We start from the raw sequence: 26,987 nt of genomic DNA, 5'->3' as shown, positions 1-26,987 counted from the left end.
AGCTTATACCGCCCCATATCATCACACTCGGGCCCCCAAAACGATCAGTACCGTGCATGCATGGTTCAGTAAAACGTTCTCCTTCTCTTCTCCACACACGTACACGACTGTCATCGCTAAAAAACTTAACTTTACACTCGTCAGAAAAGAGTACTGTCCTCCAATTGTCTATGGTCCAGTCCAAATGCTCACGCGCGAACTTCAAACGTGTTGCCCGGTGAGCCCTTGTTAATTTTAAATGAATAACACGCATCCTAGAATGTTGTCCGTCCTCGTGGAGTCGATTCCGAATGGTTTGACCTATAGATGTAAGGCCGGTTTAAAACGAATTAAACCAATCGGTTTAAAACGAAAAAAACCGCTTAAAACCGAAAAAACCCATTTTTTTCGATTTTAAACGTTTAGTGTTGACGACTATGTTTTTCTTAAATATAAACACATTATCTATTCCAAGCGTAGACATTACCTAGCTAAGTTGAAAAACTATTACCTAGTTAACTATATTGGTTATTTTGAAAAGATTTATCAATCAGTTTCATTCGGTTTAAAACCAAACTCACACACTTGCACTTCTCACGCGGAGAGACGTCAAGATGCAACGTTGCCAGCTCGCCTACTCCACACCACACACACACATACATAGCGTGTTGCGTGCGGACATATCAGTGTTGCCAGTATTGTAAAAAAATTTACAAATTTGGATTCAATATAAAGGTACTCGTACCAAATATGCCAAACATTACTAAATAACTAAAATGTAATAAGCTGTTATAAAATTAGATTAATAGGTACCCAACTTTTTTTTTAAAGTAATAAAAAAAACTGGCTAATCTTACACAGTCCACTCGACAACATGATGGTCATACAGTCAAGAAAATCATGAAAATTTATGAGGCGCCACTATCTTTGTAAAACTGACTGACATTTCTGTCCTAAAATTAAATATGGCAACACTTTATTTCTTTTCATGACTTTCTTGACAGACTGTAACTGTCGATTTTGAGATGTCAGTATATTCGAATTCTACACGTAATTCTCCATTGAATTATGTACTTTTCAATACACATTTCTCTTTTTTCTTTATGATTTAGGTACATATTTTAATCTATTGTATGTAATATTGTTTCTTTATAATTATTGTACTTTATATGTAATATACTTACCTACATAGGTATAAACTGCATAGGTAACTAACACAAGACCAAGTATTGTCGATAATGATGTGTCAAAACACTGTTCTTTTATTTTAGTAGGCGAGTTTTAAACCGTTTAAAAAGATTTATTTGGGGTTTTAAACCGCCACTTTTGGTTTTAAACGTTTTAAATCGGCTTTTTTACATCTATAATTGTATGTAATATTGTTTCTTTATAATTATAGTACTTTATATGTTATATACTTACCTACATAGGTATAAACTGCATAGGTAACTAACACAAGACCAAGTATTGTCGATAATGATGTGTAAAAACACTGTTCTCATATTTTAGTAGGCGAGTTTTAAACCGTTTAAAAAGATTTATTTGGGGTTTTAAACCGCCACTTTTGGTTTTAAACGTTTTAAATCGGCTTTTTTACATCTATAGTAGTGCTTCATTTTGTCAATGATTAGTATGAGTTATTTATATACACGATTAGAGACAAAGTTGCGGTGGGCCCTATTTTGTTTTGAGTAGTTTATAATAAATAGGCCAGATTACCGAAGACAGGCGCTTCAATTAGTGGTCTACCGTATAATGCGATTAAAGTAAGAATAGGACCGGCCTAGCGCCATGTTGTGACGTCACAACGGGAACTTGGTATAGTGTGCAAAAAAAGCAATGTTAAAAAATAATACCAGTGGCTAGTCACTCGCTCGGTTACCTTCGAAGCAGTTTCCAAATGCTTAATGAAACTTCCAAATACATCACGCGATATATGAATATTGCCATCTGGCCCTGGTACAATTCTTGCTTGTTTTAACTGGTCCAACAACAATGGCACGTTTTTTCTCTTCCTCGAAGTACTTATCAACATTGCTGATAATCTCTCGAGCTCGCCGATGTAAAACACTACCTCTTTTGCTCATTGTAGAACAAATTAAACAATCAACAAAAACAATGACTATTTTTTTCTTTTATATGTTTAATGCTGACCGTACTTATATGAGTGAAGTTAGCCGAGAGCCCGTCCTATTCTTATTTTAATCGCATTGTACTTCAATCATGCGTTCAAATAATAGCGTCGATAATTTTTAACCTGCTTATTTTAATATCAAAGTGCAGACCATCAATCCAGTAACCAAGTAGTTAAATGAGCTCTCGAGCTTTCCTACGAGGATTAGACCAAGCAGCGTCTGTACTCCTGCCCTAGAGTTCACGGTTTTGTAAAAACCAGGAAAATCATCCACAAAAAAAATCATACAAGTCCTTATAAGACCCTGTGCGGTTTTCAAATGAAAAGTATTTCAATATATTAGGGTGACCGGAAAGTAATGTCGATTCTGTTCATATTTTACAGAAAAACAACGATTTTTACCGGTCCGGCATTGAATAGTATACTAGATGGCAAAAAGTTGTTGATATTGAAAGCGATATATTGGAGATTTAAAATTAAAAACTAAAAATATAATCATGTGAATTAAATTTAAAAAAGTGACGTCACTTTCCGGTCCCCCTAATACATGCTACATGTTTATAAAGACAGATATTGGTCATTGCTTTTGTTGAGAGTAATTTATGTTTTTATTGCTTGATCATCAGGAGTAAAAAGTAAAATATTTGTAATCATTTATTCTTAAGCCAGTAAGAATGTTTAAGATTGTGGCGCAGCTGGTGCGGTAGTAGCAGCAGCCTCTTCACGAATGCGATCCTTCTTGAGAGTGCCCATGAAAGCAGCCTTATCAGCAGGCGTTTGGAAGCGACCATGTCCAAATTTGGATGAGGTGTCGATGAATTTGAGGTTTATCTTCTCAAGAGCAGCTCTCTTAGTGTGCACACGAAGGGACTGAAAAAAAAACATTTGTTTTAAGGGTGATGATACTTAACAATCTATTCCTGCAATTTGTGTCGGAAAAAACACGTTTTTTGCCCAGAGTTTACCAGATCTTACAAAATAAAACAACTTTTTTTGGTTTTTAATAAAAATTGGCAACAGCTACTCACAACAAATTGTACTTATGAGTTAGCCTGAACATTTCTCTCCACTAAGTTTAAAAGTCAAGTTTCTTAAGGGTTTTATATTATTTTTAATCATTGCTTTTAATAAAATTTTCTAAGTTTACTTACTTTTCTTAAAGTAATAACTCGCTTTTTAGGTCCCATACAGCAACCCTTAATCATAACAAAGTCATTGTTAACTTCTCCATAGTGAGGGAATCCACCCATGGGGGTGATAGATTTCTCAGACAAGTCATATTCAGTAGAGGCATTGTTCTTAATGACTTTTCCATCCTTGGTGTGGATTCCTGCAATAAAAGATAAATTAAGCTGTCTTCGTAACTAAAGAAGTGTAAGATCCAAGTGCAACTTAAATAATTATTAGGGTGTAATTTGTGCATTGCTTTGAACATTATTTTAATTAAAATTACTATAGACTACTAAGCTAAGCTACAAAATGAATAATGATTAGTTATAATCAAGATCTCTTCAACATATCAGTTTGATTTTTAATAGATAATACAGGTTAAAAATTAAAGAATCATATTGGCAAGAAAACACAAAATGTAGTAACTAACCAAAATGTAATTGGTCAGGCTTAAATAACATACTAATTTCACAAGTAGTCAGAATATTATTTAAGATAAACTACAACACCCTTGTGTAAACATATAGTCCCTTTAACCCTTAATAATAGCCTGGAGTTTCAATTTTGATACCAATCTTTTAAACCGAATGTTCTCATTACTATTAGTTTTTTTTTAAAGGTTGGCTGTACGAATTTTACTGTTGTTTAATATTCTCTCTTCTAACTTTATCTAGACCCTCAAGCAAACAGTAATATTAAAAAAATTAACTATCGTAAATCCGGCTATTAAGGGTTAAAAGTCCAAAAGAAAAATTGACATTTTGAAGGTGCTACTAGTTGTTTGCTGTACCACAATAGAAAATACTCAGGTGAAGTATTTTTTCATGTTCAAATGCAAAAAATACTTGAATTTTATAAGTTATGCCTTCACACATATTTGTATAATGTGATGAATGCACAGAAAAATGAACATACAATTTGAACAAATTTGAAGGACAAATAAGAATAACAATAAAGCTGGTATTATAATTCATTTAACATTTTTGTCAACTCAGTCTCCCCAACTTTGAAGTAGATTAAACATACAATTGAAAACATGCAATTTAAAAAAAAAACATTAACAAAACAAAAAAATCAGAGATTTTAGTGTTGGTACATAAAATTTTGCTAGTGTCAATATTAACTTTTCTTGTAGATTTAGTTTAAAATAATTTACAAACCTTGACCAATACGGTAAATCTTCTTGTTCATTTCAGTGCGGTGGTGGTAACCCTTCTGACCAGCTCTGGCAACTGTAAATGAAACTCTGGACGGATGCCATGCTCCAATACAAGCTACTTTACGCAAACCTTTGTGGGTCTTTCTTGGTAGTTTCTTAGTGTGCCAACGGGAAGTTACACCTAAAATGAAATTGTTCATTAAACTAAAATAAGTTTTCGAATTTGTCAATCATAACTTTTAAATATATTTGGTATACAATGTACCATCAATTTGTAAAATTTTAAACAGACCTAAACATTTTCTACAAAGTTCACTTACAAAAAATATGTTATGTTATTACCTTTGTAGCCCTTGCCCTTGGTAACACCAATGCAGTCAATCATCTCATCCTGTGTAAAAACAGAATCAACAGGAATGGGCTTTTCCAGATGTTCCCTTGCCCATTTGACTTTATCTTCAATAGTTCCTCCATTAACTTGAATCTCCATAATATGAGCTTTCTTTTGACGCTGTTTCAAAAGCTTCATTTGAGTATGGGCAATAATCCTAACCACACTGCAGTAGCGGATCATTTTCTTGAAGTCTTTCTCAATCGACTTTCGCCCAAGCTCATCTTGCCATTTCTTGCTAGCCTTAGTAAAAGCCTTCTTCTTGCATTTGTACCTAATTAAACCAAATGTTATATGATGCTGCAACAAAAACCATGCCGCCTCATCGTTGAGCGGAGACAACACGGCAGAAATATGCTGCATGCATATTTAGACTAACCCTCATCATGTGAGAGGAGAGCTATTATTAATGGTCATTAGTAAGTAGGATTTAAGTAAATAAAATCTCTTAATAAAAAGTTCGTAAAGTTATTTTACCAGTTCTTGTAAAAGCGGCGTCTGCAATCTTCCGACATATGTTCAGCCCATACGGTCAACAATGCGCGAAGTCCATGTGGTGTTTCGATGTAACCAACAACACCAACACAGACCATTGGTGGAGTCTCGATGATTGTTACAGCCTCCACAATCTCCTTCTTGTTGATTTCTTAAAATTAAAATGTATTATTAGCGTATGTTAATCTTCGACAAGAATATTGTATGGAAACAGGACAGTTACTTACTAGATCCAGGACGGTCAGGTTCACGCACCACGTGGGTCATACCAGCTTTGTAGCCAATAAACGCCGTAAGATGAACTGGTTTGCTAGGGTCATCTTTAGGGAACGCCTTTACTTTACCACGATGACGACGGGATCGCTTCTTGGGATAGAATCCCATAGACCCATGGCGAGGCGCCGAAAATTTTCTATGCGACTGAAAACGAGGATAAAATGTTAATAATGCCCTATGAAATTTCATATACTCAAATTACTAACAAATAAATCAGTCCGCCCTAGAAAAATCTTCACACAGATTCAGGTTCTAACCGTATTTATAAACTAGTGATATCATCATTTAGAAAAATAATAAAAATACTATCTCTAACTTAATAATTAATAAATAATTAAGAACTTAAACGTAATAAGATACAATAAAAGTATAAGATCAATTTAATATTCAGAGATAAACACTTAATACCTACCATGTTCGTCCACTGCCGCAACAAAAATGGCCGAGTTAACGTGTGGTGATTGCATAGATTCTACAGATAACCAATTTTTAAAATTGTCAATTGATTCCTGGCTTTTGGCCATTTAACTTAAAAACAACAAAATACAAGTTTTTTCAAAATACATACTGTATAAGTAAATATTGTGTTTTATATGTATAATTGATATAATATATATTTTTATTTTTTTATACGCTTGTTTGTTATTTTTTAATATCAAGTACAACATCGAAACAAGAAATATTTTATTTTATCCAATGCTTTATTTCCATTAATTATATTGGAATAAAAAATTGTAATTAATTGATCTGCAAATTGTACGTACAATGAGTGATATAAATATGGTTAGCACCACTTTTTTCCAGCTTTTGTATAAGTCTTAGTCAAAATATGTCCACAGAGGATCTCTTAAAATTAGATAAAGGCAGTGTCTGTCATATTACATAATAATAAATTGATTGTGCCATCATTTATAAGTAACAGCCAATTAAAAAAAAACTTTTAAAATAGTCAAAATGCCGTATTTTATTTATTTCAATTCTTGGGTATTTTATTTGTAATAAAAGTCCAAACACGCAATAATATAGCACCAAAAATTCTTAAAGTTTTAGACAATATCAACTTTCAATGTAATATTAATAAGTGAAATTATAAATTGAATTAATCTCTAACACTACATGGCTGTATAGCTTTTTGTGCAATTACTTCCAAATTAAAAGAAAACTATAAGCTTTGACAGATTGTAGACAAATATAGACGGGTATAAGTGAATTATCAATATTTTAATATTATTTGCAAGTAAATAGAAAAATTGTGATTTACTGAAATGGCAGGCCCAATGGAAAGAATCCAAGTGCTTGATGATATTGAAAAAGATATAATCACTTGCTTACAATGTGCGGGTAAGTTTTATATTGAAGCAAAATGCATTTTGTTTGGCTAAACACCATGCAATTACATTGTAAATTTATTTATTTGATAATTCGTGTATGTATAACACCCCTTCTAGCAATATATTTGGCACATTTCCTTTATGAAAAGGAGCTACACGAATGGGATGAACACCTGATAGTAAATAATAAGCATAATTGATAAGTTACAATCTCTCATATGGGTTTTTAAGCACTACTTTTTTATGCAAAATAGTATTAGGAGTCATGGTTTGAATGATTTGTATGAAAGGTATATTTGTATAAGCACATTCTAGTACAATACTAGTACGCTAGTGTTGTTAATAACGAAATAAAAAAATAGAATTGTACTGTTTCCCACAAAAGAGGCCTGCTGTAAATTCACATTTAAAAATCGTTTACTTAACATATGATGGAAGACATCTCTTGTTGATGTAAATATACCAACTTTTTGGATGATATGCTGGATATAAAAGATAAAAAAGCAGACAAAAGAAGCTCACCAGCCTTAACTTAAAAAATCCTGTAAATAAAAAGACACCTCATCCAAAGAATTCCTAGTAATAATACCATTTTTTATTTAATAAAACTTACAAAGATATTTTGAATAACATAACATAGAAAGTTCCATTACACCTACCCTTGATTATGTCTATCAAAAATTTAAATGTCATTGCATGGATAATATCAATGTAATTATCTCTTGAATCATTAGTAAATTAAAGGAAAAATTTTGTTATCACCAATTATGGATTGATATAAATTATGTATTTCTTTAAACATAATAAAATATATTTTCAATTCCAGCTCAAGCTCTCTTAGAACTAGGCAAAGAAAAGTCAAGCCAGAAACAGGCAGAAACCAACACATCACAATTTTTAAGAACTTTGAGCCAAGTTGAATCTAAATTAAGTGAACAGATCAATTACTTAACTCAAGTATCCACAGGGCAACCACATGAGGGATCGGGATATGCGTCACAAAAAGTTCTACAGATGGCTTGGCATCGGCTAGAACATGTTCGTTCTTGGGTAAATGAATTGGATAGACTTAAAGCATCACACTTAGCTGCTGCTAATCGTCCACTACCTGGAATACCAAATGGCAGTATGACTTCATCTGGAACAAGCACTTAACTTTGTTAAATTACTAAAGTAAACCAAAATTGTTTATTTAAGTTAGAGTTAATAAAAAATGAATATTGAAAACAATGAATATAATTTTATTGCTACCTAAACTGTTAGTTCTTATATTGAAACAAATTAAGATCACAGGAAATGGTTGGATGCAGGCAGTGCAACACTGTTTATTGAGGTGATCTTTGGAGTTTTGCAGAGAGTGTCTATCAGCTAACATGAATAATGAATTGAACCTTCCATCTACACTAGTCACTATGATACATGACCTTGAACATTGGCATGGCAACAGTTTTTTAAGTAGTACTGTCTAATAGATTTAAGATTTGAACCACATGGTAATTAAGTTATACTTATAATAATTTTTATTTAAAATTAATTGTTAATCTTATTTTATATTAATGAACTAATCTTAAATAAAAATTATTACATACAAGAAATATGACTTTTGTTTTAAGTAATACAGTACTTTTTACTATAGTGTAAATCACTGCCTTTTTCTATAGCGAATTATAATTATGTAACAGATAACTTGTCATATAATAATCCTATTGAACAAAATCTTGTCTGAATAAACTTTGTTCATGTATCAACAAACCTTTGTTAGAGAGACTGTAGTTGTGATATATATTGTGAACTAAATAACACTGAACTTTGTAAATGAGGACACAATATCAACTGTGCTATTTATTATGAAAAAGCAAATTTTTTACAAAAGGTGCAAGCGCCAACACATTTTTTCACATAAAAAAGTAATTACCTGCTACAACATTATTTTGTGTATGTTGGGGTGGTTTAGAAAGGACAAATTTTTCCAATGGGTATGGATAAATTGTACCAAAATTTGAGATGAATGCAAAAGTGAAATAATAAATTTTCGTATTAAGTAAATGGACTGTTCTCAAACTGTTTACAGAAAAACATATATTTTAAAAAAAACCACTACAAATAATTTGTAATGCTTGCAGGCGAGAATGGAACATAATTCTATTCTATTTTGCAATACTTAAACCCATTAAACAAATCAAAATTATCTCTTTTCAGTCTTGTGTACAACCATCCACACTCAATGAAACATGTCTATCATTGATTACATTTAATTCAAAGTCATGGTAACATAATATCACAATTATAAAAAAAATCTTAAAATATTAATTTTTTTTTATCAAAATATAATACTACTATTTCACGTCCATTTGATACTCTCAAAAGAACTATATGTACTGAACATTTAATGGAATGAAATAAAAAACAGCCAACTATTTGCAATCAAAATAAATAAATTTATATTATACAGATATCTGTGTGAAACAATTAAACTATAATATTTAAAGTAGCGAAATTTGATGAACAAAGAGATATTTGAAATACACATTTAATTCTAACATTTAAAAGACTACATTTACTAGCCATTTCTTTAGATAAATGCTTACAAACATCTCGAATGATAGCTAGTAGTTTTAAATGCATAATGTTAATGTTGTGCAAACATAATGACTTTTTGAACTATCAAATGTGAAATCACTCCTCTTTTCAGCTTCTTTGATTTGCATTAGCATTGGTGAATTTCTCTATATCATCAAGTGATCGTTTTGCTTTAGATGAAATGTCATCCATTGATCTACGAGCAGTGGTTGTAATGTCATCAAAAGATTTCTTTGTTTGAGAAAGCAGTTCATCTGTGCTTTTGCAGGCAGAGCTAGCCAATTCCTTTATCTCATTGTCAAATTTTCCAATGACCCATTCAATGGCTTGTCGTCCTTTTCCAGCATTTAGTGATATTTTGTTTGTAAGCAAATCTTCCATGTAGCTACTCAAGGGCACTCCCTGTATAACAAAGACATTTTTATTATGCTTTATTATATGACAGTATTACATAAAATCTTATAATTACTTTTTATTACAAAATCTATGATTACCAAGTAAATTTAAGTAATTAAAAATATGAAAAAGATTTTAAAACCAAAATTTGAGGTTTTTATCAACTTTTACATGATGATGATTTCATTAATAAAGTATTAAATTTATAACAAGTTATATAAAAACTATTGGAGATAACATCCAGTCCATTACAGATAAGTTTAATACTCAAAATAATTAAAAACATTTTTGACATGGCTTTAAAGCTAATAGTCCAATTTTTATTGAACAATATGTTTTTCAAAATTGTCTGTTCAATAAATAAAGCAAAACTTTCCATTCAAACTATATATTGCAGAAATTGTGCATAAGTTAGTACTAAATAACCACATTATATATAAGTTGTTTCACTTACTTGGACAGTAACAACAGCTTCTTGTCTCAATAATGTTTTGGACATATCAGTAGGATGGGGTGTATATGTAACAGTCTCATCAACTGCTATGTATCGACAGAAAGTTAGATTTGTTGTCTTTAGAGTCATTTGCCTTTGCATGGGATTTACTTCAGACTTTTCACTAGCATAACATATTTTTGCAGTTCCAATGAGCTGAAATGGCAGAAAATTGTCTTAATGATTTATTGACAAAAGAAAAACAATTTAAAATTTCTAATGAACCAAGTAGCTTAATAATATTACCATAAAGATGTATATTTGCTATTACTTAAAATTATTTTAAACACTAAAATCTACACTGGAATATAGCAATTTGTCCATTGGAATAAAATAAATAATATTCAGTAAAAGGTGACATGATGTGTCCATAACAAGTTATGGGATGATACACACAAAATTTACTATATATGAATATAGCCTGCAAAAAACTATAACTGCACACATGACATTGACGGGAGAGGTAGTTGGTCTTATTAAGCCATCAATTATATAGTTTCATAAATTATAAATAAATAAAAGTATTTTAGGAAATTAAAAAAACGACACTATTAAAGCTTACCGCTTGAGCCCATCTAGGAAAAAACCACTTTGAACTGACAAGCCTGTGAGTATGCAGGACTCCATCAACGACCTTTCTCTCAACGACGTCAGTTCCTATGACAGCGGGGTTCATAGGATTGGGATACTTTCGCCAAGCTGCTTGAGCTACTGTTTCCCAAGGATGGCTGAAATTTTTAACATTTATACATTACAATATTCTTAACAAAGAATTACTTTAAAATTTAACATTATCTCAAGTTGCGTCACTACATACTTGAATGTATGTTCCGAAGTCCAAATCTTCATTTTGTGGAAATTGTATATATGCACGTGAATTATAGATATACTAACAACGGTTAGAGTATATTTAAATTCATAATTAACTTAGGGCTCATAGGGTACCTAACAATATTAAGTCCTCTACATCTGATCTGAGAGGAAAAGAGTTAGGTAGACGAAACGAAGTAGACAGCCCGATAAGAATGTTGCCATAATATTTTTTCTAGATCCCTTAATGCATCATATCAATAATAAATGTGATGTGAAATAAGAAATAAAATTTATCTATTTCTGTACCAAACTTTAATAAAATAGTATTAATAATCTTTTATAAGTTTACTAAAACAATCATTTGTAAAGCTGTCTGCGAGTCGACATTCTTTCGATTATATATCAGCCATAATGCAAATACAGTTGCGGTTAAATCGGCCAATATCGTTTTTCAAGCAAGATATAGATACTTCAAAATAAAAATATGTTTTCAGTACTTGATATTTTATTTAGAATGTTGCCTTGCGTGTTGGATTCCAAAACAATTCTATAATTGGTCATTTCTCTATCTATAATTATCAAACTACCTATGTTTCACTGAAGGGGATTGCTCTGGGGTACTCCCCTCGGGCTCCCCTGTACTGTCGTAGTAAAAGCAACTTATCTACTGCGCGCTTACAAGTAAACTTTGGACTTCGAAAATACAAGAATTCTGAATGTATCAGTTATTAGGATTTTTTTCACATAACTGCCTTTTGCTTCAGTAAGGCATTCCTTTCTAATATCTACTTGAATAAAGATCGATTGGATATATGTAAAAGCTTTAAAAAGGTGATTGTATAGCTCATTCATACATACATGTCAGTCGATAGACATCCACTGCAAGGCATAGGCACAAGGACCGGTCTTAAGCAGCTCGCATCCAGCAACTTCCCGCGAGCTTGATTATGTCATCGGTCTACCTAGGGGGGCCACTCGAGATCCTTCCAGCCTTAACGGTCGTCGGCTGCACGAGCAATGTGCACCGCCCATTTTCACTACAGATCAGTAAGTCTTCGAGCTACTTCGGTGACTTTTGTTCTTCTGTGAATCTCCTCCTTTCTGGAAACTTCGAACGTAGCACTCTCTATTGTTCTATGCCGATCGTAAGCATCTACGTTTCGCATCCGTATGTCATCAGTGGCAACACAAATTGGTCGAGGATCTTTGTCTTCAAACATTACTGTATTTTGGAAGAGATGTTCCGGAGCTTCACGAAAGCTGCCCATCCAAGTTAGATTTCGGCGGACGATCTTTTTCTTAAAGTTGGAGTTACCTAGCTAGATGGTCGACTCATTGGCTCAATTAAAGTGTGGTACATCTAATCTAAAATTCAATGATTTTAGAAATAATATAACGTAATGATAATATACTAAGAAAATGTTATTAAAGTTGGGATTACAGCATATTCATATTAATTATTATTAACTATCTGTCCCAGCAGACTTTGTACTGCCGGAAGTTATTGTCCTGTCGCATTCCAATAGAAAAAAAGGGTATAAGAGCTATATGGGCGAATATATACCTCTTTTGTAAGAAAATATGCTATACATTCATTCAACCCTTGAAATCCTTTTACTACCTATTTCCATTCACTCAGTATATGAGTTCTGACAATGTATAAGTTGCTGAAAACAATTTTTGTTTCGAAGTAAGGAATATTATTCATATTTGATAAACGCCCTTAGAAATTAATAGTAATAACAGCGCCGTGAGTCAATTTCCAAATCAAAATCCACTTTTTTGCTTTATTTCTTCGTTTCAACCCATTGACGTTCACTGCAAGACATCCTCCCCTAAAGATATTTATGAGGTCATAATCGCCACGCTGGGCAGGCGGGTTGGCGTTCGCATAGTGGTATTATAGTGTGAACAGGGTGATGCAAACCACTCTCTGGAAATTTGTTTTTAAGCAGTAGTAATCCAAAATAATTAATGCTCAAATTGTGTGTTGTATAAGATTGTATCCTGGGAATCAAACTCGCTTACTATTATCTTGGTCTGCCCGAAAAAAAAATTGTTTAAACAAGCAAAAGAAATTTTTTAAGAAGGAACTGAACTTGAATTAATGATTTTAAAAATATAGTTTTATGACATCGACAAGAATTTAAAATTAATGGCATGTAGTTTATTATTATTATTTAATATTAAGACTTATAACACCTATGCTACAAATTTTGCAAAAAAATTTAATACATTGCAGCATATTTGTTGACTACAATCAATTTATTGACTGCATTAGATAGATTTTTTTTATTAAGTACAATAATTACCTTTTAAGCTTGGTTTTTAAATACAATTATAAAATCCCATTTATATAAATACATATATAATTGAATTTATTAATTGTAATGATTGCCGTATGCGCCAACATTTTTTTTAAACAGTTCAAATGTCTTTGTAACGTATTTTACATTACAATGTCGTCTTCCTCGTGGCGAAAGCGTCCAAGGTTATCTATATTAAGCTCAATGATGATCGTAGTTATGCTGTAAGTGACTAATTATAATACTTGTTCTAAAAACAAGCCAAAATCTTAAAACAAAGAATCTATTAAAATTTGTGACGTTAAATATGTAATGACAATTTGTTTTATGAAATGCAGTTTCATTATTTATTAAACAATATTGTTATATTAGTATCAGTATATTGCATTATTTTTGCAAAAGAAAGCACAAGAACGAAGAATTAAGACGAGAGGACAAGAAAGCATTGGTCCCAGAATAAATAAATTGGACGAAATGATATAAAGCCATATTCATTAACTAACATTATGCTGGTAGTAGGATGGTATATGGGTAACTGGGGATTTACGCTAGAAATGTCATATCCCTATATCATATATCAATCCATATATCAATTTATTCGTTTAAATGAGTAATTGGTTTTAGTAACGTGCATCACTATTTAGAAAGCAATCTTTAACCCGCGTTATCTAGATTCTATTTTTATACATGGCTAGCTTTTCTTGACAAATGAGTGTTGTTTAAATATTTTTATAGAATACACTATATATGAGTATTTAAACTATAATATTCACCGACAGGCAAATTTTGTTTTATTGTTCTTTTCTATTTAAATAAACAAAAAAGAAACTATGTTTTTTATGATGTAAGAAATTTATTATACGTTTTGCTGATCTTAATACATATCTTCTTCGCATGCATCTTCGACTAGAGTAGGTTAGTTATCTGGCTTTTACGTATTTCGCGACACTAAATATATTTGCGGTATTTGCCAGTACATTTGTTCAAATGTTCAGATTTAAAAGATGTATAATGAAAATATTATAGTAGATTATTATTTAAAATAGTATTAATTTTAAAGAATTTCAAAAAGTTTTGTAACAAAAATAGGGAGAACAAAATTTTTACATTTTTCTTTCCTCGATAAGGTAATAGAAAATATTTACTTTTAAGGGATCATATTAAACAACTCATCAGCACCCTTCAAAAGTGGCATATTCTGCGATGTTTGCGGTTTATTCTGGCTCATCTCGCTCTCTGCCTAGATTCATTTATTAGGATCGCTTTTTCAAAGAATTATTGAGAATTTTTTTAACACCCTGCTGTTAGCTGTTAAGAATCTCGGCGCTTCCACGCCAAGATAACTTATAGTGACATTCGACTTCTAATTTGTTACGTATCAGACTACACTAGCGTGAAGGACCGCTGCTCCTTTTAAGCTACAGCAAGCTTTTTAGTCAACATGATCTACTGTTCCAAATTGAAATTTTATTAAACATCGCCAGAGATGTCGGTGTTCTGACACGGGAAAGCCGTAATCAAAAGAATTTTCTAAGAGATTTCGTGTTAGTAATGTTAAGGTAGACTAAATTTAGTTGTCATTGACTTTGACAAGAGTACTCTCAATGTCAAAGCAAGTTTTTTTAGACTTTTTCCCAACCAAAACCCAACGTTTTTACAATCCATCTAATGATTTATTTTTAGCTTATTGAGAACACAGAATGGACGCATATCAATTTTAGCCTGGCGAAGTTTCTTTCCTATTACGAACTTAAAAGTAAAATATTCCACTTACACGCCCATCTTTTCTGATTTTAATTTACATTTAATGCAAACAAATTCTTCGGTTTTGATCAAGCCCAAAAGACGTAATTTACACAGAATATGAGCTATTTAAATCTGAATGTGGATAAGGTGGTTAATATTTGTTTGTGGAGCTTTACAATACATGCTTTTATTATTTGGAATTGTTTGTATTCCCCTTAAGTGTGTGTGAGTGTGTTGTTCGGTGCTGTTAATTTATGTGACTTTTATAGTTTCTTCGAATTAGAACATGACACTAAAGTTGATGTTTATAGCCTTTTGTCATTTTTAGCTACAATTAATTGAATCATATATATTTCATTTAATTTAATAAATTATAGTTATTGTTGTACCTTTAGGATTACACATAAATATCGTAATAACCATGATACTGTTTTAAAAAAAATTTAATACGTTTTATACGTAATTTTCCACGTTTGAGACGTTTAGGGCAAAACAAAATGAACAAATACATTACCGGGGAAGGTTGAAGATATAAAATTAAACATCATAATAACTATGGTTTAATAGGTTAAATTTATTGATATAATGATAGTTAATATTCATTAGTCACGCAACAGTTTTTGTCACTAATTTCAAATGCAACAGACGTAAGTATTTGTCTTGCTTGTTAAAAAAAAGAGTAACACAATACTACACACTTAAAATTTTAACTCTCTTGATCTTGCGTTAGATTAATACGAACTTGCCACCGGCCTTTAATTTATCAACTGTCATGAACATGAACATTAGCCTTAGCGTTTTAATCTGTTTTAATTTATACCATAAATATATTTTTTACATTTAATCACATAGCTTATCGTGTAGTTGTAGTTCCGTTAATAATTTCTTATTATTATTGTTTACTAATTCTTTAAAGTAGTGGGGAGTTATGAAATTGTCTAGTTAGGTCTGTTGGTATTATTATTTTTGTAAGATAACATATGCTAGTAAAGATAACACTAAATACATTTTTATCATGCAGTTGGAGTTGAAACTATAGTGCAGTATTTTAAATAGAAAAAATGACTACAGAAGCTGAAGAAAAGGCCTTGCGATACAGAAGGGCTCAGAGCGTAACTAGGGCTGAAGAAATAACAGCAAAAGAAAATAAAGCGCGAAAGTTACAAGCGGACAGACCGTATGTAATACAAAACGTATTTTTATTTACCGTTCATTAATCATGTCCATGGGAAGAAACCATGTTTCACCAATATACCTAAACTTGACTCGAGATTTCATTGACGTTAAATTACCTTTTAAGTTTTTTAAATTGCACTTATCCTCTTAGGGTAGGGTTTTACTGTGATATTGAGACTGGATTTAATTATTATTGAACTTTCGAATGGTACTATGACCCATATATCCAGAAACTAACATTACATGTTCAACTGAATTTAAACAACATATTTTATTCGTCTAATAGTATCATTATGTATTATTTTCTACAATTATGCTAACACCCTATTATCTAGTTTCGTAGTATGGTAACCAACTGTTTGTACTGTAACCACCTAGACAGATATGTGATTCATTATTTCAATAGAATCAGAAATCTGTGCCAGTTGCTAAGCTTACATTTTAGGAATTAACAATTTTCAAAATAACACACCAAAACATAACAACAAACATCAAACATCCAAAAAACTGCTGAATAATAATACTTTTCTCCAATGATAATTTCACTTTAAAGTGATATCTGTATTAATGTATAATAATTTTATAATCTGATTTGAAATTTGAAGTGTGTTAGTCTAAATAAATAGGAATTCATATTTATATACACTTTTTTAATCATAATTTTTTTACAGATGCCATAAACCGAGAGATTCTTTATTCTCATGGAGTTCAGAGTTCAATAACTTCACAGGTCTTGTTAATTGGGGCTTTTTGATGCTTACCATTGGAGGACTTCGGTTATGTCTAGAAAACTTTTTAAAGTATGTATTAAAATAATGAACATTTTTTGTTGTAAATAATTCTTTGCTTCTAACCAAATTTTTTTAATAATTCTTATAATATCACATTTGGTTTTAATAAATAGGTATGGGATACTCGTCAATCCTATTGAATGGATTATTGTACTGACTGGTTATAATGAGGGTCAAAGCCAGCAGTACCCTTCTGTTATTTTGCTTATATGTAAGTATTTTAACTTGCTATTGTAACCAGTCTTTAGTTTAAGTAACTGGTCCTTTAAAATTTCTATTCCATAATGACATTAACTGTAACGCAAATATCAATATGCTAAAACCATAGCAATCTAGGTATCATTTGTGTTTTTGAGAAATAAAGATTGATTGTTTTTAAAAATGATTCTTAATGGTAAAGTAACAAAGTAATTAAATTATCAAAAATGGCATTCCTTTCCTTTACACAAGTTTTGATATATAAATGCAAAGTGAGACATTACACACACAGTATTTTATTCAACTTGTTAAAATATGTTGCATCTAACATTTAAATCTTATTCAAATTTGTGAACACATTGGTTTCTTGTTGCATAATATTTATTAAAATGATATTAATGAAATGTAATAACTGTTTTGTATATTTTTCAGTCAGTGTAGTTCCTACTGTTGTTAGTTTGATAATAGAAAAAGCAATTTCAGTTGTGAGTAAAATTTTATGTTTTTTTTATAAGTTTTTATTGTTGTATACTTAAACAATTTATATTTCAGGATATACTAAGCCAAAAATTGGGCATGACATTGCAGATTTCAAATATTATTTTTTTGATTAGTCTGCCGGTCGCTGTATTGCATTTTAGAAGCCAAGATTTTAGTTTTGGTAAGTATAATGCCTAGTCAGTTACATTAATGATTTTAAATAAAATAGTAAATTTAATACTTTTAACTGTTTTGTTTTCAAAATTAGGTTCTATAAGATAATATAAGGTTGTCTCTTTGATTTTGATGATCTCTTTTGCTAGATGCTATTCACATAAGTGTTACAGTGTCTTCTTATTGAGCCTGTAAGTGTTATTATGGGGTTGCTACAACCTGCAGCTCATTAAAGGATTATTTGTGGCTCTTAATAAATTAATTATAGTTCCCTTTTCAACTTTGTAATTTAAATAAAAAAAATATTATTGATCTCTTTGTGTGTTTCAAAATGTCTTAAATAAATGCGCTATTTAAATTCTATTTTGCATCAATACACATATTTAGCATTTTGATTTACATTTTCAGTAAACATTATAAACATAAAAAAGCCATGTTGCATAGCTTTTAAACAGATATTTTGTGGTCATCGGTGTTCATCAGATTATTCATAGCTTGCAAAAATTTATTGAATATTTTTAAAAATGCTTTGCTGTCCTGGTTTAACACCCATCATATTACCTTAAGTGTCTTAAACAAACATGGTACTGAAGAGAATTTTGCATTGCATATGCTTAAGAGACACCACATAACTAAAGGCTATATGGGTACTTATTATTATGATTTCTCTGTTCAAGTTTACATTTTGTGGTGTAAATATCAAATGTAATTTTAGTTGCTGTACTTAGTGGGTCTACAGTACATAGTAGTACACATGTTTATTCTGCATTGATTGAGTTATACTTTTAATGCATCACATTCATTAAAGTATATTAGTTATTTATTACTATAGCTAACAATTTAAAAAAAAAATTGTGTTATTGTGAGCAGTATTGCATAAGATTATTGTATTCTGTTCATTTATATATGAACTATTATTGTCTATTAAGTTTATTTATTATGGGTTGTGTATTTGGTGAATTATTATTGATTTTAAAAATTATATTTCATTAAGGATATTATAACTAATATTTTTGTTCACAGTTGGGATTACAACTGTTTGTATGATATACCTGATATTGTTTTTAAAATTATGGAGCTATTGTCATACAAATTATTGGTGCAGAAACAGTTTAAGATCAAAGTCTTCCAAAAATAAACTTAGGCGACAAAGTCTTTCAGCACCAAATTACAGTGAGTACAAATGTTATTGAATAAATTTTTGATCATTATTAAAAAGTATTATACATCTGTTAGATAAACTGCCTTCTATCATAATTTTACATTTAATTTACTTCCTTTAAATAAATGTTGAGTTTATTAAAAGTCTATGTAGCTTAGTTTTGTGTCATAATATATAGAGTATAAAATCTGAATCGAAGTTGAAACCCATAAATATATATATATATATATATATATATATATCCAACAGCACTTTCATAAAAGATTAACATCCTTCTCATGTTTAGGAAATCTTTTTCGTATATTATTAGATGCTATTCTCTCTACAGTATAGGTTCCCAACTTTTTAAGTATATTCACATGAAAATAAAATTTAACACCCCTTTTTAGCAAATACTATCATAATTTATTTTTTACTTGTTATTAATAGTATGAAATTGAAAATTATTTCACTGTCTTGCAAACAAGTTGTTACAAATAACCGTATTTTTTTTTGAAACATGATTGACTACACATCTTTCTTTACCAACAGCAAGGGTTTTTACCGATAGGTTTAAACCAAATCAATTATTACATACTTCTTTGTATGTGTTTATTCAAATGTTTAAATGTTTATTGATTTTTTACTAGCCAAAGCTTTTTTTTGTAAAATCCAGTTATTACTCAACATCATACATTTACTTTTTAACCCGCTACCGCCCCCAAAATTAACCCATGGGCCACTTTGGGATAGTAATACCATTGTTGGGAACCTATGCTTTACAATGTTTACTTATTGCAACTGACTCTATGTGCAATAAGTATTATATGTAAAACGAATAATATTAATTGTATTATATCATTTATAATTATTTATAAATACGATTTACAGATGAATTAATGAATGCTGAACATGAGCGTAAGTTAAATCAACCTTCATGCACCGATCTATTCTTGCACAATAATTATTTTTGGTTTTAAAAACTTATATATATTTATACACACACACACACATATATATATATATATATATATATATATATATATATATATATATATATATTTATTTCGTTTTGTAAGGACAACTGGCTTTTTTAGTGGATACAATGCTTTTACCTTCCCATTTTGTGTGACAAGATATTTCACAAAAAAAAAATTATCTTAAATATGAAATATAATTTATTAAATAAGAAGTTACTGAGATTTTTTAACATTTTAACAGCAGATTTTTGGAGTGTGTTAGGTTGCACAAATATTTGAACTGTCAGGATCGAACATTTTACACCAGACGCAAAGGCAGAGGTGAGAACTAGGATCGTTCTTAACTCTAACTCACTTCCAAAACAATTATCTTAAAATAATTTGTACTTTTAGTACAAACAAACACAATTAATATTGAAAAAAGAGAAAATATCTCATATATACTAATATTTTCTTAATGATATTTATTAAATAAGTTGTTACTATATAATAAATAATATATTTTTATTAGACTTTTGTCTGTCCCGTCAATGTTGGTTAACGTACAAGATGTTCAATCCTAGCACTTCAATAATTTTTATATGGAGATGGGTTGTGTTATAAAGCCTACTTACAATAAATGTCTTGCTTCATAGCTTTATGCTTTTTAATGTAGTGTTTGTTTGGTTGTCTTACAATTATTTACAATCATTTGGTGCTTTATGACAGATATCACTCGATATCAACTTGAGTATTTGTTTTTGTAAATTTTTTAAATTTCTTATATATTCTATTCAATATGCTAAGTTGCCTATTTGTTGTCTCCAGAATGCTTAGATGATGAAAAGAATATTGCTACGGCAACACCAGGCTTGGTGCAATACCCGGATAACTTAAACCTTAAAGATTTATTATACTTTTTGTTTGCACCTACACTGTGCTATGAATTGAATTTTCCACGCACTACACGGTCAGTTGTTATTTACGTAAATGATAAGATATATTAATAAAAATGTATATTTATAATCTTTGTTAACTCGCACAGATTATCAATGCTACTGATAAACGCTAAATTTAATACCTCATATTCTCAACATCCAGGCAATTTAATTATGTTTTTGTAATTAGATTCATCGTTATGATGCTCGAATCCAATTCGCTAGGTAGCACTTGGGAAAGAACGAAGCATTTTGTTCAATTTCCTTCAGTGTCTCAAGACGAAAGTCTACGACGAGTAACAGCTACAAATAGCAGTGAAACGCTGTCACTCCTTTTAGGCTCCATTGGCAAACTTCGAGATTAGTCTTAGAGACCCGTAGATGAACGAAAGTAACGGATATAGCCCAGCGGATAGGCAAGGAGAAATGGCAGTCAGCAGTCTAGAGATGACAACCGGGGCCTTAAGGTTCTAGAGTAAAGACAACGGATCAGCAACCACAGCGTAGAGCGTCTGGACAGGCCATCGGGGCATCTTGTTAATGTCGCCGAGAGACGTTAAATATTGGTCGCTTTTAGACAGTCCTATTGGAATTCTATGGGAGGGTCTTGTCAATCTGGATGTCATATGGCTGAAATGATGGTGATGAATATAATCAGCTATAGATTCTGATATTCCTCAATGGTTCAGATATGTGTATGATTAAGTTTCTAGCGCAAACGAGAACGAGCGAATTATACAATTACGTTAACCCTTTTAGTGCCATACATATTTTACCAATATGTGCTAAATAATAAAGTGTATTTTACTTATAATTTATATGAACAAAAGAAAGATTCTCAATTTCCGTAATAACATTCTCTTTAGAAAATTTTTACTATGATAATAGAAGCACTGAAATTGAATATTACATATTTATCAGAAAATCACAGAAAGTATAGGAGAATGAACAAGATGAAATCTTATTCATTTTTGTAAATATACAATTTTGTAATATTTTTGCGAACAACGTAAATATACAAACGTGTTATCCTACGCAAACAACTTGCGGTCCTCTTTTTACACATGGAGCAAATCATGTTGATTTTTTTCTCTGCACTTCTGTTCTTACAGCTGCATACCAGACTTCTTATTAAATTTCGTCCTAGCAATTTTTCTAAGCCAAGAATCGATTTCGACGATGTTTGTCATTCAGCTTAATTTTTTCTACCTAGCCATTCTCTCCAGTGCACTTATGAGACTGGAAGTAAATTCCAGTCTGGTCATTTTCTTATTATTTGAATTATGTTGATAAATTATTTATGAATTTAATAGTAGCCAAAAGTGCGCCATCGCATCGCTGCCATTTTTCACAACTAGAGAGGGCAGCGCGACGGCGCTCCTTGGCACTAAAATAGTTAAACATTCCTCTTGATTATGAGAAAGAGAATCAAGATATGCAGTGAATATATTTTATTTAAATAACATGGCTGTTAACTTTTATTTTCAGAATAAGGAAACGATTTCTGATCAAACGGTTGATTGAGGTTGTTTTTGGAGTAAACTTAGTTATGGCGTTGTTCCAACAATGGATGATACCTTCTGTTACGAATACCGTTGATCAGTTTTCAGAGATGAATATGGTTAAAATGGCTGAACGTTTATTGAAGCTCGCTGTAAGAATATTTGTCTTTTTTGTTTTTTTTTTGCTTTAAATACATTTGTAATACATGTAACTACAAAAACACCCAGTATAAATTTAACATAAATGTTACTGCCGGATTTGTTATGAATTATCTATTTTTTTAATATAATACATGCTATTGAGACCATTGATTTTGATTTTAGGTGCCCAATCATTTAATATGGTTATGCTTCTTTTATCTAAGTTTTCACTCATTCTTGAACCTTATGGGTGAGCTTTTACACTTCGCCGATCGCAACTTCTACAACGACTGGTGGAATGCGAACAATATTGCAGTATTCTGGAGCTCCTGGAATAGGCCGGTGCACATGTGGGCGGTGAGACATGTCTACATCCCCATTACGGAGAAAGGATACGGGAAATCCAATGCTGCCATTGTAGTGTTCATCATATCAGCATTTTTCCATGAGTACTTGGTACGTAAATATTCTTTAACTCATTTGGTTAAATTAACGTTGTTGAAAATGTATGTATATGTTATAAAATTTACATTTGTCTAATAAAAAAATATCTAGATCTATGTGGTCGGTAGACATATTTTTTTTAACAAAACTAAAGCAATGATTTAAAAAAAAATATTATTGGGACCGAAAAGTAATTTCGCTTTTACAAGTTCAATTTACACGATTACATTTTTAACAAATTTATATTTCTAATCAACAATATATTATCCTTCGTTATCAACAACCGTTTGCCATAGCATACAAATTTTTAATGCCGAAACGGTAAAAATCAATCGGTTTTTCTGTGAAATTTGTCGACAGAAACGACATTACTTTCTGGTTCCCTATTGTATCATTATAAATTGAATATAAGATGCAGAATATTATTTAAGTTTAAAAAAATATAAGTTTACCGTCATTTCTTCTTAATCACAACCTTTTGGTTGGGAATCTCATTTTCCCGACATATTTACTTTCCCGAAATACTTCACGGATAGATTTAGGGAAGATCAATTTGGGGCCTCACTTGATTCGCCGCCTGGACACTGAGCAATCCATTCTACCTTGGACAAGTACTTCTTTAGTATCTTTTTTAAGCATGATCTGAAGAAGGGAGAAATTAGTGCTTAGGCCAGGAATTCTGAAATATATTTTTTCCAGGATCACATTTCAAAAGTATCAAAGCGCTTTAATTGTTTCTTCCTGTTGCCGTCCACGCTTTTAGGCCATAAAGTAACATAAGAAACGCTAAGGATCTATGCCGACATTAATGCATAAGAATTACCTATTATTTTTTCAGGTTAGTGTACCCTTGCAAATGTTCAGAATTTGGGCCTTCCTGGGAATGATGGCTCAACCACCTCTGTCAGTCATCTCGCGCCTCGCCGAGGTGAAACTGGGTCCACGCTGGGGCAACATTATCGTTTGGAGCTCGCTGATACTGGGCCAACCGCTTGCCATAATGATGTACTATCATGACTATGCACTGGCCCATTTGAATGTCAAAGTGTAACTGCGGCGGCGCACAAAATGTTTAGAGTATCAAAGTTTTATTTCAATTTATTCAAAAAGGGTCGCTTGAGCTAAGTATTTATTTTTGTGTAGAGAGTAGTAATAATGGTATTATCACAAATGAACAAAACATTTGCATTTTAGATGAATTTTAACATATATATAATATAATCAATTATTTACACAAGTTTTTTATACAATTTTACATGAATTTATTATAGAATTTCGTATTGTGTTGAAGTTAAGTATAAGACTGAGCATACAAAATATAGGTTGCCATGAAAGCAGGGTTAATGTAATATTTATATAAGTAATATGAAGAAATAATCTTATCAGAGTTAGATGGTTAAATTTTGCTTTTTTATGAGACAAACAATATTTAAATTTCTGGTTACTTGTCAAATTAATTAGAATTATGTACAAGAAATATAAATATTAAAAAAAAATGTCATTTTTAAACAAGCAAATTAAAAACCTGGCAAATTACTCACGAAGTTTATGTTAATTATAAATATATATTTTATTTATTTTAATAATGAAATCAACTAATTACCTCTCTACCCAAGTGCAAATGTGTGTATTATGTAAGTTTGTTACAAGGTTTTCGTAATTGTATTTTTATCTACTTCAATCTTTTCATTTTGTGTATTCATTCACATAATTTAGCCAAAATATCAATAACAGGCTAGAATGGAAGAGTTTATGAGAAATTTGACTCAGTAGCAATTAAAATTAATTGAGAATTTTTTAAATATTTTGCAACATACAGTTTTGATGCATTTTAACTTTTACATACTTTTAATTTACATTATAAAGGTTATAAAATTTTAAAGTTTTAAACTTCTATCAAAAATGTATGTTACGTTCATTGTAATTTAAGTAATATTTATATTGTTAATATTATGTTATTTTAGTTAAAGACAGACATTGTATATGAAGATAAAGTTAATGGTCGAAACGGCTAAAAAAATATTTAAATTGTTTGCTATTGGTCTACATTGATGAATACAGTAATAATTAATTGCAATTGTTTGGTGTCTTTAAAATATTTTTTTATCATTTTTGAAATATTAATCTAACCAGATATTTGTCTGTAGCTGGTTAACCTATGGACATTAATATCTGGTTTAAAATAAATGAAGTTATTTTGCATGCGTGATTAATAGTTATAAGAAGAATTATATTTGATAATTATTTTTATAAAATAAATTTTGGTAATGTTTATGGGTTGATAATAAATAATGTTTTTTTTTATGAAATATTTGTTTTAATATCCTTTTAAAAATGTTATATATAACTAATATAATTTTTATATTGATATATAACATAAGGGAAGTCAAATAATAAATACGAAAAATCTGAATTTTTTCGGTTACTCATTAAAATTGGAATTAGAAAATTTAAATTGGATCTGCGGAATCGTTTCTCTGTTCTCGGAACGAACTCTACCACATGTCAACACGGAGTGGAACCACATTAAAACAGCCTACACAGAGAATAGCTCCGTCGTTCTTGGCAATAAAACACATGCGCGAGAAGACTGGATGTCACAGATGACCTGGAATTTCATTGAGGAAAGGCGCCAACTCCATCTTCAACTTCTGGACACGAGTGATATGACAGTGCGCTAAGACCTGAAGATGAAATATAAACGAATTCGCCGGAAAATCTACCGCAGCACTCGTCATGACCGTCGAGTATGGGCTGAAGGTTTTGCGGATTGCGCCCAAGGCGCTGCCAATTCCGGGAATCTCAGAGAAGTGTACAAGGCGGCGAAAAAACTTATCGGGAATCGAAACCAGAGGAAGAAGAAGCCCTTGAAAGATAAGAAAGGACAGCTTATCATGACATCAGAGAGACAGCTTCAACGCTGGCGAGAGCACTTCGAGGAGATCTTTTGAGTCTCGAATGACCCCGTCTCTACAGTGACAACTGCTGCAAGCCTGCCCGCACAAAGCTTGGACATTGATGTGTCTCCCCCTTCGAGAGAGAGGAAGTAGTGAAGGCAATCCGTTCTCTAAAGAACAGGAAAGTTCCAGGAGTGGACCTCATTACAGCGAAAATGCTGAAAGCCGTCTTACCCACGGCTGCAAGCGCGCTGACGCCACTTCTGAGGAACATCTGGTTAGCCAAAGAGTTACCCGACGACTGGAATAAGGGCCTTCTCATTACCGTACCCAAGAAGAGGCCCTCAGTGAATGTGGCTATTGGAGAGGTATCACTTTGCTCTCGATTCCTTCTAAGGTGCTCTGCAGGATCATATTGGATAGGCTATCGGGGGCTTTAGAGCCTCTTCTTCGCAAAGAACAGGCTGGCTTCCGACCAAACCGATCGTGTACGGACCAGATTAACACCTTACGAATAATCCTCGAATAGGCATCAGAATGGCAAAGGGAAATGTATTTGACCTTTGTGCACTTTGAAAAAGCCTTCGACACGCTCAAATGGAGTTGTATCTGGAACCGGCTGCGTGAAATTGGTGTACCCGAGAAAATCACTAACATAATCAAGGCCATCTACGGGAAATATTCTTGTAGAGTGACCCATGACGGCCTAGTCTCGGAAGATATAAGGGTCCATACAGGTGTGCGACGGGGGTGCCTCCTCTCACCTTTTCTTTCCTTAATCATGGAAGCTGACTAGGACGACTAGGAAAATTAAGTTCAAAATATCCCGGTCCGATGTGAAAGCCATGTTGCTATATAGATGCGAAACGTGGAACCA

General features: G+C 31.5%; 4 protein-coding genes and 1 non-coding gene across 7 annotated transcripts; 2 read left to right on the top strand and 3 right to left on the bottom strand.

Moving 5' to 3' along the window:
- Window positions 1–2,754: 2,754 nt before the first annotated feature.
- RpL3 (ribosomal protein L3) lies at window positions 2,755–6,083 on the bottom strand. Its single transcript, XM_068764780.1, has 7 exons — window positions 6,017–6,083; window positions 5,556–5,748; window positions 5,311–5,479; window positions 4,785–5,107; window positions 4,444–4,623; window positions 3,265–3,443; window positions 2,755–2,983 (listed from the first exon to the last, which is right to left on the bottom strand). Exons 1-7 carry the CDS (start codon window positions 6,017–6,019, stop codon window positions 2,792–2,794), a joined length of 1,239 nt encoding a protein of 412 aa, XP_068620881.1. The 5' UTR covers window positions 6,020–6,083; the 3' UTR covers window positions 2,755–2,791.
- Window positions 5,814–5,889, bottom strand: LOC137922542 (small nucleolar RNA U43). Its single transcript, XR_011107531.1, has one exon. It is a non-coding gene; the product is annotated as a small nucleolar RNA U43 (small nucleolar RNA).
- A 669-nt stretch (window positions 6,084–6,752) lies between the features above and the next one.
- MED11 (mediator complex subunit 11) lies at window positions 6,753–8,445 on the top strand. Its single transcript, XM_068764812.1, has 2 exons — window positions 6,753–6,945; window positions 7,762–8,445. The coding sequence occupies exons 1-2, from the start codon at window positions 6,870–6,872 to the stop codon at window positions 8,088–8,090; spliced, it is 405 nt and encodes a 134-aa protein (XP_068620913.1). The 5' UTR covers window positions 6,753–6,869; the 3' UTR covers window positions 8,091–8,445.
- A 306-nt stretch (window positions 8,446–8,751) lies between these two features.
- slmo (PRELI domain containing slowmo) lies at window positions 8,752–11,406 on the bottom strand. Its single transcript, XM_068764811.1, has 4 exons — window positions 11,222–11,406; window positions 10,967–11,132; window positions 10,366–10,560; window positions 8,752–9,917 (listed from the first exon to the last, which is right to left on the bottom strand). Exons 1-4 carry the CDS (start codon window positions 11,251–11,253, stop codon window positions 9,624–9,626), a joined length of 687 nt encoding a protein of 228 aa, XP_068620912.1. The 5' UTR covers window positions 11,254–11,406; the 3' UTR covers window positions 8,752–9,623.
- Window positions 11,407–15,812: 4,406 nt separating this feature from the next.
- Window positions 15,813–24,912, top strand: mdy (midway). Of its 3 annotated transcripts, none has more exons than XM_068765037.1 (12): window positions 15,813–15,916; window positions 16,291–16,446; window positions 17,117–17,245; window positions 17,350–17,447; window positions 17,867–17,919; window positions 17,987–18,095; window positions 19,112–19,261; window positions 20,121–20,147; window positions 21,017–21,158; window positions 22,615–22,780; window positions 22,953–23,225; window positions 24,052–24,912. In XM_068765037.1, the coding sequence occupies exons 2-12, from the start codon at window positions 16,331–16,333 to the stop codon at window positions 24,262–24,264; spliced, it is 1,476 nt and encodes a 491-aa protein (XP_068621138.1). In that variant the 5' UTR covers window positions 15,813–15,916; window positions 16,291–16,330; the 3' UTR covers window positions 24,265–24,912. The 3 variants fall into 3 exon arrangements, with proteins under 3 accessions (XP_068621138.1, XP_068621137.1, XP_068621140.1); XM_068765036.1 differs by lacking the exon at window positions 15,813–15,916 and adding an exon at window positions 16,060–16,215 and having other exon boundaries at window positions 24,052–24,911; XM_068765039.1 differs by lacking the exons at window positions 15,813–15,916; window positions 20,121–20,147 and adding an exon at window positions 16,060–16,215.
- The last annotated feature ends 2,075 nt before the right edge of the window (window positions 24,913–26,987 follow it).

Source organism: Battus philenor, unplaced genomic scaffold, assembly GCF_028537555.1.
Source record: "Battus philenor isolate CCGP_79_NKW_IND1 unplaced genomic scaffold, ilBatPhil1.0.hap1 SCAF_2, whole genome shotgun sequence".
Classification (NCBI taxonomy): domain Eukaryota; kingdom Metazoa; phylum Arthropoda; class Insecta; order Lepidoptera; family Papilionidae; genus Battus; species Battus philenor.
This window is presented reverse-complemented; position numbering and strand designations above follow the sequence as displayed.